This window comes from Myodes glareolus, chromosome 10, assembly GCF_982192425.1.
Source record: "Myodes glareolus chromosome 10, mMyoGla1.1, whole genome shotgun sequence".
Classification (NCBI taxonomy): domain Eukaryota; kingdom Metazoa; phylum Chordata; class Mammalia; order Rodentia; family Cricetidae; genus Myodes; species Myodes glareolus.
The window spans coordinates 10,522,641-10,538,670 of NC_142035.1; the positions used below are offsets into that span (position 1 = coordinate 10,522,641).

At 51.6% G+C, this 16,030-nt stretch overlaps 1 protein-coding gene and 1 long non-coding RNA gene across 3 annotated transcripts in view; one reads left to right on the forward strand and one right to left on the reverse strand.

The window, feature by feature from the left end:
- The window catches only part of Nfatc2 (nuclear factor of activated T cells 2), a 107,800-nt gene that overhangs the window by 75,031 nt on the left and 16,739 nt on the right, over positions 1–16,030 (forward strand). For both annotated transcript variants that reach the window (XM_087910959.1, XM_087910958.1), the window contains exons 7-9: positions 5,095–5,150; positions 5,712–5,838; positions 7,611–8,309. In XM_087910959.1, the coding sequence (XP_087767085.1) occupies positions 5,095–5,150; positions 5,712–5,838; positions 7,611–8,309 (882 nt within the window). The remainder of the gene's footprint in view (positions 1–5,094; positions 5,151–5,711; positions 5,839–7,610; positions 8,310–16,030) is intronic.
- On the reverse strand, positions 5,011–8,526 carry LOC146892724 (uncharacterized). The gene is made up of 3 exons (XR_015004236.2): positions 8,300–8,526; positions 5,832–5,927; positions 5,011–5,148 (listed from the first exon to the last, which is right to left on the reverse strand). It is a non-coding gene; the product is annotated as an uncharacterized LOC146892724 (long non-coding RNA).

Here is a 16,030-nt window from a genome sequence, read left to right on the forward strand (position 1 = left end):
TCATCCACCCACCCATTCATCTGTCTCCCTACCCACCCACACACCTATCTACCTCTCACTCACCCATCCATACATTTATCCATCATTCACATTGATCCACCCACCCACATCCATCATCTATCCACTCCCCTACCCTTCCATACATCTTCCAATTCATCTACTTATCCATTCATCTACCTATCATCCACCCACAGTCCATATATCTCTCCATCCTCCTATTTGCCCATTCATATACCCATCCGTTCATCCATTCATCCACTCTACATCAACCCATATACCCACCCATCAATCCATTCACTTTCTCATCCTTCCTTTCTTTATTGGCTACAGGCTGCCATCATGGAGTCAGCCAGACCTTATCTGTGAGTTCCACCCATGACCATTCTATTCACTGAGCCAAGAATGCAAATGATAAGACCCCACTCCCCAAACCCAGTCAATTCTCTTTCCTTAGAGGCCAATGTGAGACCCCAAATTCTAAAGTAGAGTGGTGGTAACATCCATGGTGACTTGAGCTTTTGGTTGAACACTTTTTGAACTGCCCATTTTAATGCTCAACCCAATTTTCGGAGGAAACTAAAGCACTTAGAAGATTAGCGACCACTTGAAGCCACACAGGCCGTCAGTGCTGGCGGTGGGATAACCTGGTCAGAGTGAAGTGAGCCTTAGGGAAGTCTCTGGGGGGTAACTTCGAAGACTTCAAGACAGCAGTCCTCAGCCATACTCATAACATCACCTCCCCCATGACCCTAAGGACGCCTGCGCCTGTTAGTGTGGGGTACAAGAAACAAGGGTTGCTCAAAAGCATGGCACGGAGACCCATAGCAGACCACGCCCTCTTGAGGGTGATGAGGCTCAGTAGAGAAGATGGCTGTGGCCAGTTTTCATTTCCCACTGGGAATAAAAAGTTCTGCCATGAATAGAGTGTGGGCTCTGTGAGTGTGCACAACCAGACACACTCTGAGTGTGCACAGCCAGGCTAGGTCCTCAAGCTCCTGCACTTTGAGTCTCTGGGTCCAGAAGAGTCAAAAGACAGAATAGAGAACCTGACTCAGCTGGCTTTGGTCATTGCTGGCTGCGTCTTCATTTGCACCCAGCCTTCTTCCTTCTTTGCCCTCCTCCTCACTCCTCTTTCTCATTTCCCTCCTCCCTTCCCTCCCCTCACATCCTCCCACCTCAGCTTCCCAAGGGTGAGACTACAGGTGTGTGCCATGGCACCCAGCTTGAAAAGATCCATTAAAATATTATATATTACATATTTATTACATATTTATGCTATGTGAGTGCAGTACTCACTGAGGCCAGAAGAGGGTGTTGGGTCCCCTGGAGCTGGAGTCACAGACAGTTGTGAGCCACCATGTGAGTGCTGGGAATGGAACCTGAGTCCTCTGCTAGAGCAGCAAGCACTCCCAACCCCTAAGTTGTCTCTTCAGTCCTCTAAAAAGACCCATTCTTCAGAGCAAGGCAGCAGGGAGTCATGTTGCCATCTCATGTAAGAGACACCACCCCAGTGGCATCGCTGTGTAGATTCCAGCCGAGCCCTGCAGGTAGATGTTCATCATTGCAAACAGAGAATTCTCACTAAGCTCTGACTTTAAAATGTGTGCATTTTCAGTCTTAACTCATGCTGACATATGTGCTCATGTTCAAATAACCTATATACGCCAACGTAAGAGCCCCCGGGTGAACACCTCCCATGTGCTTACACAGTGCCGGAGCCTGATACTTTGATCTGTACGCTCACTAGGAGATGTCCATGGTCTAGAATCCTCGTGTTTGAAATTGGAGACAGAGACTTACCATCTTATCCAAGGCTGCACAGCTAATTGGGGCAAGCAAAGATTTCAGGCCAGGTCTGAAGTTGTGAAGTTTGAGATAAAAGGGCTGAATGCTGCCGGGGACAGAGAGGAGATGTTGGCACTGTTGCAGGGCATTTCCAAAGAGGGTTCTAGGGAGTGTGTCACACAGCTCTGCCAGTGCACTGGAGTGGGCGGGCATTCCCTCCTACACTCATGTTTTCCCCACAACCCTCATATGCCAGCTCCAGGGGGCCCAGCCTTGCATAGCAGCACCCTAGGAAACCCAAGTCTTAAGGATAGGAGTGGACACCTAAGCTCTGAGGGGCGGGGGATGCCACTCAGGTGTGCCCAGTCCAGGCTGCCCGATCCTACCAGTTCTAGCCTGGCTTCCTCCTCTGCGAGCCCTGTGACCCTAGCCAGTTCTCCCTTCTCTGACTAGGACTCAACTTAGCTAGTGGGGTAAAGGCCAGACATGCTTTGGGGCAGCATATGAAGGAACAGGGTTGAAATCTGAGGGACAAAGGATGCTGGGACCAGGGCAGGCATTGAGAGTTAGTTAAGAATGGTACCCTGGGCAGCAAGGCTGGAACTGGAATAGACAGGACCTTGAGGGTCATGGCAGAGCTATGGTGGTGTCACTGGGCACAGGAGGCACGAAGGACTTGAGGAGGGCTGGTGAATCTGTCATTGCAGGGGGGGCGGTGACTGCAAGGTCCTGCCTACAGATGTCCTTTCTCAGCATCTCAGAGCTGGGCCGCCTTCCTCTGTTGGTTCTCTGGAAGCCTCTCCCTTGCTGTTTGCTTGGGCTTGACTGTGGCTGGAGGCTGTGGTTCAATACAGCTTGCATCTTTACCCAAACTTCCTCTGGGCCTTAGGTTCCCCTTCTGGTGGTGCTGAGGTGACTCACTTCTAGACTGTACTCAAGCTCCTATTGGCAGTTGCCTCCTTGGGTAGTCATGCCCATCGGAAGAGGTAGGGAGGGCTCTGTCATTTTCTCCTGGGTCCACAGACCCAAAAACCATATCTGACATAGCCTATGAGATACCCTATCGTGAACATTGCCCTTCTGCATGTCAGGATTTCCTGTACCACATTATCAAGGATTAGTTCAACTTCTTGACAGTTCTTCAAGGAATTCTGTCTGCACCTCTGAAGGATGAGCTCTGAAACCCAATCAACTGTACACCTCCCCTTCCTTCTTCCTTCCCCCTCTGTCTTTTTTGTCTGTTTCTGGAGAGTCACTCTGTAGCCCAGGTTGGCTGCTGCCTCATCCTCCCATATTCTCCCCCAAGCATTGAAGCTCATATGGAATTAAGCTCAAGCAGTGAGAAGCTGGGCAAGAGGGGAACCCCTTATTGCTTCCCACATGGGCTTCTGGCTCAGCATTCAGACTGCAGTCAGTGAGCAAGGTTGGAACCCACAGAGCCTGGCTGTGCAACCTGGGTCTCTGTCAATGACCTTGGACCCATCTTTGACATAAAAGCAAGGATAACCCTGTCTGGCTCTTTTTGCACTGTGGAGCTGTGTGTTGATGGCTTCCAGCCAGGTGCCTTTGGTGTCCCTTTGGTCACCATTTCTCCTGCCTCTGGAGTGGCTTCTCCTGGCCCTCAGTAGTCATTACAGCCAATGCCATTTTTGTATATCCCATTATGGCTATTTGTTTTTTCTTAAAATGTGGTTGATAGACAGCCAACACTATCACCTGGTCCCTTTCATAGAGATCTAAGACCAGGAAGAATGTCTGTACTCGCCTCCCTCTGCTATCTCTGTGTGTATGTGCCCGTTTGTGAGCACCTGCATCTGTGTGTGTGTGTGTGTGTGTGTGTGTGCTGTGGAAGTCAGAGGTTGATGTTGGGTATCCTCCACCTTACTTTGGGTGTGTGGTATATATACATGTGTCCACGTTCAAATTGCACACCATTGAACCACAAAGCCAGGACTGAAACTGGCTGTCACCAAGCACTCCGCTTATCCTTTGCCGTGAGAACCTCTAGCCACATCAGCTTTGCAGCAATTACAGGAGTTTTGTTATGTTGGGCTTTACTTTGGAAGGGGGAGGCGTATTCTTAGGCAAGTAAGTTCAAATGCTGCTCACAGCCCACGACTCTCTGGCTAACGCTCAGAATTAGGGGTCCTAAGCGATTACAGCAGCTCTGCTCCAGGAAGAGACGGGGTTCGGAGGCCAGATGTTGGGCTGTGCTCTGTCTCGCAGCCCACTGTGCTGAGCATGCTGGAGCCTCTGCCGAGTCAAGAACCCAGTGGACTTTGACTCAGCATTTTCCAACCATGTGCTAGCTTCGAGAATGTTCCCTTTCTCATAAAACTATTTAATATTCTTCAGCATTCATGCTCCACAAACACCCTGGAAACCCTCACGGAAATGTTTTGTTTCAGTGAGAACTGCCCAGCTTCAGTGTAGGTGGTCAAGGGAGAAATCTATAATTTGAAAATCAAGAGTTTTGTTTGGCCCCGTTTGCTGGCCTCAGACTGGGGGAATGAAGGGCCCTCTGCCCTTGAAAGGAGAGGCCACTGCTGAGCAGAGCCCTCTCATTGCAATCGTGACTCACATGGTAGCATGGAGTGGGCTTAGGGGTTCCCTCGCCTCCTGATGACCCATGAGTCAGGCATGCTCAGGCCACCTGTCTGTCCCAATTAAGAGTGGGACAGCTGAACCATCTGTGTTCAGATGAGGGGACGCTGGTAACAAGCCAGGACCATCACAAGGCTCCTGAGACAGCCTTGGGATTGAGGACCTTCTGGAAATAGACAAATGTGATCAGGTGCTTTGGAGAACACTGATTTTATTTTAAGAAAGAGAAATAGGCTTTGGATGGAAAGAGATCACATTGGCGGAGTCTGCGGTTCCTCCGAGTCTTTGCTCTTTTAATCCTGAATTTCCTACTGGCACTATGTTTCTCTCCTGCTAAGAGAACTATTTGAATATGTGGACACACACAGCTCTCTCAGACACACATAACTCACACGCGTGCGAGCACACACAACTTTCTCACACACAGTCTCACATGCATACACTTTTATATACAACTCTTCTCTCACACACAACTCTGTCTCACACATACACACTCTCACATATACACGTTCTTTCTCACACACACACACTTTCTCCCTCCTTCCCTCCCTCCCTCCCTCCCTGTCCCCCACCACAGGTACCCCGGCACCCCGGCACACCGCACACCTCGCTCAGGTGATGCGACGGAGAACGTGATTTGTCAGCCCTGTCCTATGTCGTTGGCTTCTGGTTCCTTCAAAGATAGTTGTCTTTTGTGTTTTCCAGATGGGCAGCAGGTCTGGGAGATGGAAGCCACGGTGGATAAAGACAAGAGTCAGCCTGTAAGACCCCAAAATGGCCCCGAGAGCTCAGAGTCCCCCCTGAGGTCTCTGTCCCCTGCTCCCCCTTCCTCCCTCCCTCTCTCCTTCCCTCCTTCCTCCCTCTTCTCTGCTCCTCCCTTCCTTCCTCTTTCCCTTTCTTCTCTCCTTCCTTTCCTTCTTTTTCTTTTCTCCCTCTCCCCTTTCTATCCTTCCCTCCTCCACCTGTCTCTCCCTCCCCCATCCCTCTCTTCTCTTCCCTTCTCTCTCCCACCTTCCTCCTCCCTCTTCCCTCCCTCCTCCCCACACTGAACTTCGCAGTTACTCAGCAAGTACAAACTGCACTTAGTGAGTGCTTGCCACTTAGGGAGCCCCAGGCCCTGTGGTTTGTGACCGGGACATCTGACACACTTTGCTAGACCAGCTTTCCTTGCTGGGATGAAAAGTTAAATTCCCTTCACTGTAGATGTGGGGAACGAAGCCAGAGGGCCTGCCGTGGTGGGCCTGGGTGGACTTGATTGGGATCTTGGCAGGAATCCTGGTGTGCTGTTTGCAGTCAAGTTCATGACAACTGCTTCCTTCTAGAACATGCTTTTTGTTGAGATCCCCGAGTATCGGAACAAGCACATCCGAGTACCCGTAAAAGTGAACTTCTACGTCATCAACGGAAAGAGAAAACGAAGTCAGCCACAGCACTTTACCTACCATCCAGGTGAGGCATTCTCCCCAATAACCTTCAAGTTCACAGAGAGCACTGGCCAGGGACTCAGGATTCCCAAGGTCTGCTTCCGGCTGGGTTACCTGGGGAAAGTGAATCACCCACTCTGAGCCTCAGTTTCCTCTTGTGTTGGAAGGTGTTTCCATGTGAGAGTAGCTCCCTGTGTGGCCTGCTGATGCCAGGTGCCAGCTGCTATAGTCATACGTGTTTTCCTTGGTTGTGGGTACGGGCATTTGGAGGCAGACGGCTAAGCAGGTGTCTCTTGCTGCCCCTCCCTGTCTTAGGTTTGATCACATTCAGGGTCAAAGTGGACTTGTTCTAGGACTCTCAGGATCCTTGAGTGTCTCCCCACATGGGTGGGGTTACTAAAGGCACACCCAGACCAGAAGGTCTCATTCATGAAATTCTGCAGAAATGGAACTAACCTCATAGAGTGGCTTTAGTTACAACTCCAGGGTAGCCGGTAGGTTAGGTAACTACAGCAGTAGTTAACTAGTAACTACAGCAGCTGGGGAAAAGCCCGTCCCTGCCCCCCTCCAGGCCAGGGAAGAAGGACCTCTGGCCTGTAAACCTGCAGTCCCGGTTCTGAAACCCCACTGTCCCTGATTGGGCGGCTCAGCTTCAGCAGGGTGCATGGTAGACTTGTGTGATCCCTACGAGGGTGCCACCACGAGGGCTGATGTGCCATGCCGTCAGCAGCAGAAGTGGCATCCCATGGGCCTCAGAGCTGCAGAGAGAGAGAACCTCGCACAAACCCTGCATGTGGAGCAGTCCTCTCAGCAAGAAGGCCGTCGCCTCTGCGCCCTGACATTCTCGCCCCATCTGCGGTAGCAGGGCCTCCCTGGGCTGGGCGCCAGTGCTCGGCTGGTGGAATGGAACCCTAGCAAGGCCCACCCTGCGGTCCCTAGCTGTCTAGAACTGAGGCGCTGGCCTTTGGATGGCATTCGTAGACATAGTTGCCTTCTCCAACCCTGACTTTCAAGAGGCTGCCCCACTCACCCTTGGTGACCATCCTCTTGTTCCTTCATGTAGCTGTCTCTCCCTCCTGAACCTGGTGATGCTAAGGAAGGGTGCTGGGAAGGGGTGGCCTGCTTTTCTCCTTGCTGTGAACAATACCCGACAAATGCAACTTAAGGGGTGAAGGTTTTATTTTGACATTTAGAGGGGTACCGCTTTTCATGGTGGGGATAGCAGGAGAGGGAAGCGGCTGGTCGCACTACATCACAGGAAACAGAGATGGAGGCTTCTTCAGTCTGGGAGCCCAGATGCTGCTGTGCTCATTCTGGGCGGGTCTTCACACTCACCCCATGTAGAAACTCCTTTACAGACATACCCAGAGGAGTGTCTCCTAGGTGACTCTAGGCCCTGTCAAGTTGGCAGTGACGACTGAACATCGCTGACTATGTTGGACAGTGTCCAGTAGGAGGGGACATTGCAGGGACACGATGGGGACAGATGGCTCGAGAGGCGGGGGAGTCACCACAAGCTTTTTCCTTTCAGCTCCCACCTTGAGGAACGAGGCTAATACAGACTCCAGCCCACCCTCCACCCATCCACAGGGGAAAAGTCTATAGTTCAAGGGCATTGTCAAGGTCAAGTTTTGCCTGATGACAATTCCGGGGGGGGGGGGATCTTGTGGCCCAAGGCTAATGAGTGACAGACCAGCCATGCTCCCGCTCACTTGGCTTCTCAAAGTGCCTCTCCTCCTCGGCACACACTCACAGGTCACCATGATTGCTGCAGCCCTGCGCTTTTCTCTCCCACAGCCCCTGCCATCAAGACAGAGCCCGACGAGTATGACCCTTCTCTGATCTGCAGCCCTGCCCATGGAGGCCTGGGGAGCCAGCCGTATTACCCACAGCACCCAATGCTGGCTGAGTCCCCCTCCTGTCTCGTGGCTACCATGGCCCCCTGCCAACAGTTCCGCTCGGGGCTGTCATCCCCCGATGCCCGCTACCAGCAGCAGAGCCCCGCGGCCGCTCTCTACCAGAGGAGCAAGAGCCTGAGTCCAGGCCTGCTAGGCTACCAGCAGCCGGCCCTCCTGGCAGCACCCTTAGGCCTGGCCGATGCCCACCGCTCTGTGCTGGTGCATGCTGGTTCCCAGGGCCAGGGCCAGGGCCAGGGTTCCACCCTGCCGCACACATCCTCGGCTAGCCAGCAGGCCTCGCCCGTGATTCACTACTCACCCACCAACCAGCAGCTGCGAGGCGGGGGGCACCAGGAGTTTCAGCATATCATGTACTGTGAGAACTTCGGCCCTGGTTCTGCCAGGCCTGGCCCACCTCCCATCAACCAAGGCCAGAGGCTGAGCCCAGGTTCCTACCCCACAGTCATCCAACAACAGACTGCCCTGAGCCAAAGAGCTACCAAAAACGGACCCCCAGTCAGTGACCAGAAGGACGCTATGCCCACTGGAGTGACAGTCAAACAGGAACAGAACCTGGACCAGACCTACCTGGATGACGGTAAGAAGCTGTGCTTGCTCAGTGTCCCCGAAGAAGGTGCCCTCCATGTCCCCATACCAGAAGTCCGCCCATACAGCCCAGTCTACCCTGCCACCTCCTTGGGCCTCAGTATCTCTATTTTAACCTGAGGGAATGATATAAGATAAGCTTTATTGTCACACGCGTACCCTCTCCCTGCAGGAGCTTGGGGTGGGTGCTGGCAGCCATAGGTGTGCCCTCCCACTGCTCCAGTAGGAAAAGCCAATGGAGGGAGTTCTGGCCACTGGCGTGTCCCCTGAGGTCATGAACTGGGCCTGTCCCACCGCTTCCATACTCTTTCCGGGGCCAGATTTAGATGAACGGCAGGAAAGCAGAAAGGAAGATTTCTTTCTTTCCCGTGGAGGAAACGTCCCACTTTATGGCCCTCTTCAGTATGTGGGGGTGGGGCGGAGAGCGAGGAGGGAGCACAGCCTTGAAAGGGGCTCTATCCGGAGCATGAATGGGGGCTGCGGGCAGCTCTGGCACGTGTTGCTGGGACACAGAGACCATTGATGGGGGGCAGCAATGGGTTTCCGCTGGGGCGAGCTCAGCTGATGGGGGGCAGGGCCAGGGAGAGGGTGGAAGAAGGCTTTGTGTGAAGGTGCCCCCAGCTTGTCAGAGGCATGGCTTGTCAGAGCAGCTGAGACAGGGGTTAGTTGGCCTCTCAGAGGAAGGCCACACTCACCTGAGATGAGCAAAGGGTGCCTGAGGGCAGAGAGGGTGGGGCAGGCGGAGGAGACAAGACTTCTCTTCCCTTTGAGGCTCCAGAAAATCAGAAATCTGGGATGGAGGTTTCTGAAGTGGAGAAAGAAACTCTAAGTGGCGAGCTGCTCCCTGCCGCCAGCTCCAGCTTCAGTTCATGGACAGTAGCAGCTGATACAGGGTGGAGGATCCCACACCCAGAACATCCAGGAACAAAAGTGGTTTGGATTTGGCAACACCCTGTAACTCTGCATTACCATTCCTGCCTTCCTAACTCCCAAATCTGCAATCTGGAGAAATCGAGAATTTGAAATTTCCTGGGAATCATTTTGATCCACGAGTTTGGAATTTCAGAGCATTTTGGATTTTTAGATTAGGAATATTCAAGTAACCCCTGAAAGCACGATAACTTTAACTCTCAGGAATCCAACAGGGAGCAAGGTAGGATGCCCTAGAACAGTTGCCATGGTTACCATAGAGACTTGTGGGTGACAGGAAATTATACTGGGTTTGCTCGGAGTCTTTGAATTCTTGTCCAGCCTGGCTACCTGGGTGTTCTGAGACTTCTGACACTGACAGCATCTATCTCTGTGATAGAAATATCAACCAAGGTCAAACCTCTTTGAGCAACTACCCTTTGGGACACTTACTAAAGCATGGTCCCATATGCCTGGGCAGACCAACCCAATAGCAACACTGTGTGAACTGAGGGGCTTGGGGGTCAAGTGCAGCGGTGAGGGACTTCTGTACACTCTATCTGTGAATGTTAGACATCCCAGTGAGAGCCCAGTCTCGCTGCTTGATTCAAAGAGAACTCAACAGAGCTGCAGCTCCCACCATCCTCAGTGTGTACCTGGCCTCACTTCATGTGGAGGCAGGGGACTGACCCCATTGGAGACAAGGTGCTTTAGGGATTAGTGTCTGAACAGGGCAGGTGTTTCCCAGCAGCCTCTGGGGAAGGGGGGTTGGTTTGGTCTTTGGGAGCAGTGATGTGCCGCCCCCTCCACCATCATCTTGCATTAAAGATGAACGTGAGTCACCTCAGTTATGGAACTTGCAGGTAGATACCTCAGTGGGTCAGAGGTGGTCGTCTGTGTCTGCCCCATATGTGCAGAAGGGATGACTCGTGCCACAGAGGAAGCAGCTGGGTTTGGGGGCCCTATGGGGAATCCATAGGAAGGCTCACAGGTGTGTCGGGGTGAGCTCCCCTCCCCACCAGGATTCCGCTCTCAGGCACAGAGAGATTTGAGCACAGATAGTTTCCACTGCAGGAAGCTTTTCTTCAGTACCCCTTCGCCATGCTTGTGACCCCCCTCCCATCTCCAATCTCTGCGGGGAATCCTCTGTAGGAAGGTTCTGTGGTTTTAGAAGGTAAAAAGGTTGTTGTGAGACTTCTCAGAGCCTTGACTGTCCTGGTTGACATTAAAAAAAAAACTGTAAGACCAGGAGGTGCCCTTTGAGGGGAGCCATTCCCACGGTCTCTGTCCTCTGTCAGCCCATAGCCCTGGAGGTGTGACCACAGCATGTCTGGTCCTGCAGCCCAGCGCTGGTCCCTCAAATCTTATGTTCAGATTTCTCCATCTATACTTTGTCTCCCTGGGCCTGAGTCACATGTCCCCAAGGCAGCAAGGTGTCATTGGCCAGTTTTTTGGGGGCTTGGCTTGCTTTGTTCCCAAAGTTCTGCTTGGTGTGGCCTGCTGTGCTCTGGGGTGAACTCAGAAAATGTGGGCACAGTTTGGCTTTTAGATGCCAGGGCTTTGGATTCTCCCGAGAGACCTGGCCCTGCACCCAGAACCTTGCATACATTCCTTTGTGGTGTGGGGTTCTTGATCTGTTGTTTGGGGTTTAAAGCAGGCAGACAGACTCAAGACATGCTTCCATCTGCCTGAGGGTGACAGGGTCTGGGCTCCTTTCGGCTGTCATTCAAAGGGGTTTCATTCCCTGAAGCCAGAGCTAGTGAGCCCAGAACTGGCACACACTGGCAGTGTGTGAGCAGGGCACAGTAGACATGAGTCTCTGCACAGAGGCAAACATTGACCTTGGAAGTTTGCCCAGCCTCTCCCCTGGGTCCAAGGAGCGCCACACCCCAGTGTCTCCAAACTTGGCCCATGACCAAGTGTCCTGCCTTGTGCCCCTCTTCTGGGCTGCATTCCTGCATGTTCTTTATTGTTTGGGCCTGTTCCTTCTTGGGCTGAGAGCTCATCTGCTTTTCCCACTCTGGTGCTTAAAGATGCTTACAAAAGTCTCCTCAAAATGGGAAATGTGTGACATTCTGGGAGCAGTTGAGTCTGTAAACGCTGACCTGCTTTGTCCTGGGTCGCGGATCTACTCTCTCCCCTAAAGCCTCAGATTGTGCCTGGGCAGTTCAGCTGCACATGGCAGCTGGTCCTGTAACTGAGTCCCTCCCCCATCCCTTCTCCATCCTCCCCAGCTCTCCCTGTCCTCCCACGTAGTCCTCCACAGTGGTCCTTGGCCTCTGATCTCCCACTGTTCATGCCCAGACCTCCAAATATTTGCTGGCTGCCGCCTGAACCAGGCGCTGTCCTGGGCTTTGGGTGGGGGGTAAGAAATAAAGCCTTGTCTTGAGGCATTTTTGTTATGTGTGGGGAAAGATGCAGTGTAGATGCCAGTGTCTTAGGGGTGGAACAATGACAGATGGGGGAAGTCACACAGGCAGGAGCTGGCGGGCAGCAGGGAGCTGAACACTGCCATGGGACGGTCTGAAGGGAGAGCATTCTGGGGACAGCAGGTGAGGGTGACCTGGGGCAGCAGGTGGTGCTGGGAGTTTTCAGCAGCAGAGATCTGGATATCTTTGGAGAAGTGGCTCTGACTGCCTTTGAGAAACAGATGTGAGGAAAGCAAGAGTCAAGTTCACGTGCCATTTCCAGGACAACCAAAAGTTTATAGTCACCTCCCTTATCTTTGGATTTTCGTTCTTCAGTTCAGGTTCTTAAGCGCAACTCCAGTCCAAAATATTAAATAGAAAATTCTGGAAAGAAATAGTTTTACATAATTTTTCCTATAATGATTCTTTTGTTGTCATTGATCTGGGGCGTAAATTAAGCGCTTTTGTGGGTTTGCACATTTAGATAACACAAAGTATATTCATAGGGCCCAATAAGGTCTGTAGTCTGAGAACCTCAGAGTGTGGACCTGGGATTCATGCTCATTTTAGACACAGCTGACGTTGGTGAAGGTGAATCCCCAGCAGGAAGGAGATGGAGCCGAGGTGAGCATCTTTCCCCAAGTTGGGTTGTTTGAGATGAGTCTAGAAGTGCCAAAGTAGGACAGGAGTGTAGGTCACCTCCACCACTTCCTTAGTATGAATGTAGGGTGGCTATGGTTCTGTGACTGGTGCAGACCCTTGGGAGCAATGCCAGGGAAGCAGTGACTGTCACCTGTGACTCTCACCGTCGATGACGCCTCCGGGGAGCCATGGTGATGCCACAGCTGAACTGTGGTTTGAGGGTCATCAGGCCAGCTCACCACCAAGCCCACCACAGGGCTTGGGGGCATGGGCGTGCCCTCGAGTCTTAGCCACAGGAAGGAGACTGTGGGTGCAGAAGGACCAGGGCCCAAATCTATAGGCGTCCTTGCTGTCTTTCTCCCTCCTGGGGAGAGGGGATGTGGTCTTGTGCTGATCAGAGCCTGGAGGTGACCTGCGGGGACAGCCTAACTTGTGCATGCATGTGACCAAACATCTGTGGGTGTGGAAAGTGCTGTTTTGAAAGCTGTTTGGCTCTTGTTCTTCATAGGAAATGCATGAGCAGTAGACTTGGGGTGAAAACTGAGTATTTTCCACTGTATTTAAATATTGAACTATATTAACACCCACCCCAAATCAATAGTGTAGTGCTAAAAATGGACCACCCCAAAATGACAGCCTGGATCTTCATAGCAAGTACATTAGCCACTGAGCCATCTGCCAGCACCCTGTAGACCGTGCTGGGCCCCCGTCTCCCAGGCCACACCTAAAGTAATCTTGTGTGTTTATGTAATATATGAATCTATTTCCCTCAAATATCTACTCCAGCTGTAGCCTACTTCTCTACGGAAAAGCACATCCCCAAAAAGCAAGTTCGTGGCTCAAGGCTAGGAACTGACCGGCCAGCAGTTAGCCTGGTCATCTTCTAGAATCTTCCTTCTGTACTCTCTCAGCTCTTCCTTCTCCACCAGTAAATTCATATTGGGTAGCTGGTGGAGTTTTGTTTTCCCAGGGCCTTAGCCCCCACCTTGTGTCTCTTTTGTGAAGAATTTGTAGCTTTTTTCCCTCCCATCCCATTGAGCTGCTGTTTGGATTTGGTTCTTGGGCTTTGCCCTCTACCGTTCTGTTGGACTTGCATCTTGCCCTGGATGTGCTGGACTTGATTTTAGCACCTGGAGAAGGGCTTGGGTCTTGGGGAATGATTAAACCATCAACTTGGCTCTTTCCCATGGGGTTTTTGACACCTCTTTAATTTTTTATTGATCTGTGGATCCAGTGACATTGAGACCGTTTATAAGGGAGGGGCTGGGTCTGTTTTGCTCCTCCACACCGTCTGCTCTGTCTGTGGGTGAAGTGGAAGATACTCGGGGTTGGGCTCTGGTCCTTAGGAACAAAGCCTGTTGGGCTTGGACTGATGTCTTTTTTACCTTCTGTACTGCTCTGAAACTAGATCTCTGGGCAGGTGAGCCAGAGCAGGTAGCCCCTGGGTCACATTGCATCCAATGTGGGGCACCCAGCTTGGGTCTGTGGCAGAACTGTTGGGTGCAGGCACTTTGGATAAAGTACCTCCTGTGGACTAACAAATGAGTTTTTTCTGTGGCCCCTTGATTCTGCTGTCCCTTTGGGTTTTCCAAAAGCCTGGAGAAAGTGGAGGTTCTGTTGTATAAACTGAGGATGCCGGAATGCCTGTGCGAGCCCAGCAGCTGGGGCGCACAGATTTCTGGGAGCTGATGGCGTCTTTTGAATTCTCAGCTTTATTGGGCCCCGACAAATGAACTGATCCCAAACTGATTCAATAGTTCTCTCCGTGTCTTCCTACACATGTGTTGAATTGTCGTCAGCTCTCAGATGTGGGAAAGGGGTGGCCCACTAATATTCCCTGGGTGCAGTTAGCCTGAAAATTTTGCTTGGCCCACCCACACAGTGGTTTGGGTTTTTTTTTAAATATTTAGAGTAGATGTCAGTGTTAAAGAAGTGGGGCATTGTACAGAAAATTGTACGGTGTCCCTTAGAAAAGTCAAGAATCTGGCTCCTTTTGGCCCCCTTCCCTCACAGCTGTCAGAAGTCAAAGGCAAGGAAGGCCCAGGCATGGTAGTGTCCTATAGAACCTGAATCCACAGGCCCACCATTTGCCTCCTGCATCTGAGCTACTTGGCAGCACACCATCTGCTGGCTGTCCTTTGCTGACTGGCTTTGGTCACATTCCTGTGGGGACCCATAGGCATGGAGATTCAGGAGCATCATTGACTCCCGTGGCTGCCTAAAGCAGCATCTGCACAGGTAGGGATCCTGGAAGTCTCCCCTGCCTCTGTCGGTCTGCTGCCTTCATCCATGGCTGCGGGACCCATGTGCGCTCTTGTGTCCATGAGGTCAGAGGGTCAATATCAAGTCTTTTTCTCTTTCACTTGTCACCTTACACTTTTCGAGTCAGGGTCTCTCGCTGAACCTGGAGCTCACTGGCCTGGCTGGCTGGCGACCCCCAGGGGTCCACCTCTCTTCCTAGGACTGGGATTATTAGTGTATGCCAGCATGTCCAGACTTTTTACATGGGTTCCCGATCCGCTTGCTAGTGCAGCAGGAATTTATGCCGAGCCATCTCCCAGCCCACCTTGTTTATTGTTATGATTTTATCATGTGTTTGCACTAGAATTAGCTCAAGAGAGTGACTGTCTTTGTTCTAAGTTTGTCTTACCCCACACTGCTCCATTGCTCCTCTATTAAATAGTGCCCCAAAGTTTCACAAGGATGGGCCTATCACAGCGCTTAGTTAACCATTTTTACTGCAAGAAACATGAACGTGGTATTTTGTCCTGTGGAATTTCTCCTGGCCCAGCTTCTTTCTGCTTCTGTTGTTCTAGTGGGGGAGGTTCAGCTTGGTTCTCTGCCTCTAGAGGTCATTTATGGTAGCATGCCAGTTGAGAGGTGTGACAGGCTTCCCATTATTGAAAGGCTACCTCCCAGGCAGTGGTGTATCCTCACTGGGAGGGGTGTGGCTTCAGGTGACCTGTCCCTGGAAGTTAGTAGTGTTTGCTAGGGAATGCTTCCCCCCAACAAGTCCCCTGGTAGACTATCTGCGCTGGGTGACACTCTATTCCCATCCAGCCAACCCTTCCTCTCCGGTAAGCTGGAAAAGGGCTGTGAAGGGAAACTTCCCTACGCCCACAATGGGAGAATTCAACGAGACGGGAAAGCCAGATGAATGCCCTGATTCTTCTCCATTATTTACCACTTTAAAAAGAATAGGTTGGTTTATTAACATCCTTCCCTGGGTATCAATTGGAGTTGTGTGTGCGTGTGTGACTAATTTAGAGCCATTATGAACTCATGGCCTTAACATAATTGATGTTTTAAGGTTTGAATGGCTGATTTGAGCAGGTCCCTTTGTCCCTGCCATCAGCTGGGTCTAAATAAGGACTTCCTACCCTGTCTTGTTCTGCTTCGCAATGTGCCTGAGGCATCAGGCAGGAAAGAGTCCTATGTGTGGACTAAAGCTTGCGTGTTTTATCAACTATATGAACAAATAAGAACCAAAATTATATACTACCTATTGATACTCCTTTGAGAGCAAATTTAAACCGGGGTGCCTCTGACCTTTGAGCCCTCTGATGGTTTGGAGAAGACTGGCTGGCTATAACCCCTCAGTCTTGACTCTCTAACAGAGCCTGGAGATGTGGCTCAGTTGGCAGAGTGCGGGCAGACTCTGGGTTTCATCTCAGCACCACATGGCGATAGGGTGTGCCTGTCATCCCAGATCTGGTGAGGTAGAGGCAGGAAGATCAGGAGTTCAGCATCAACA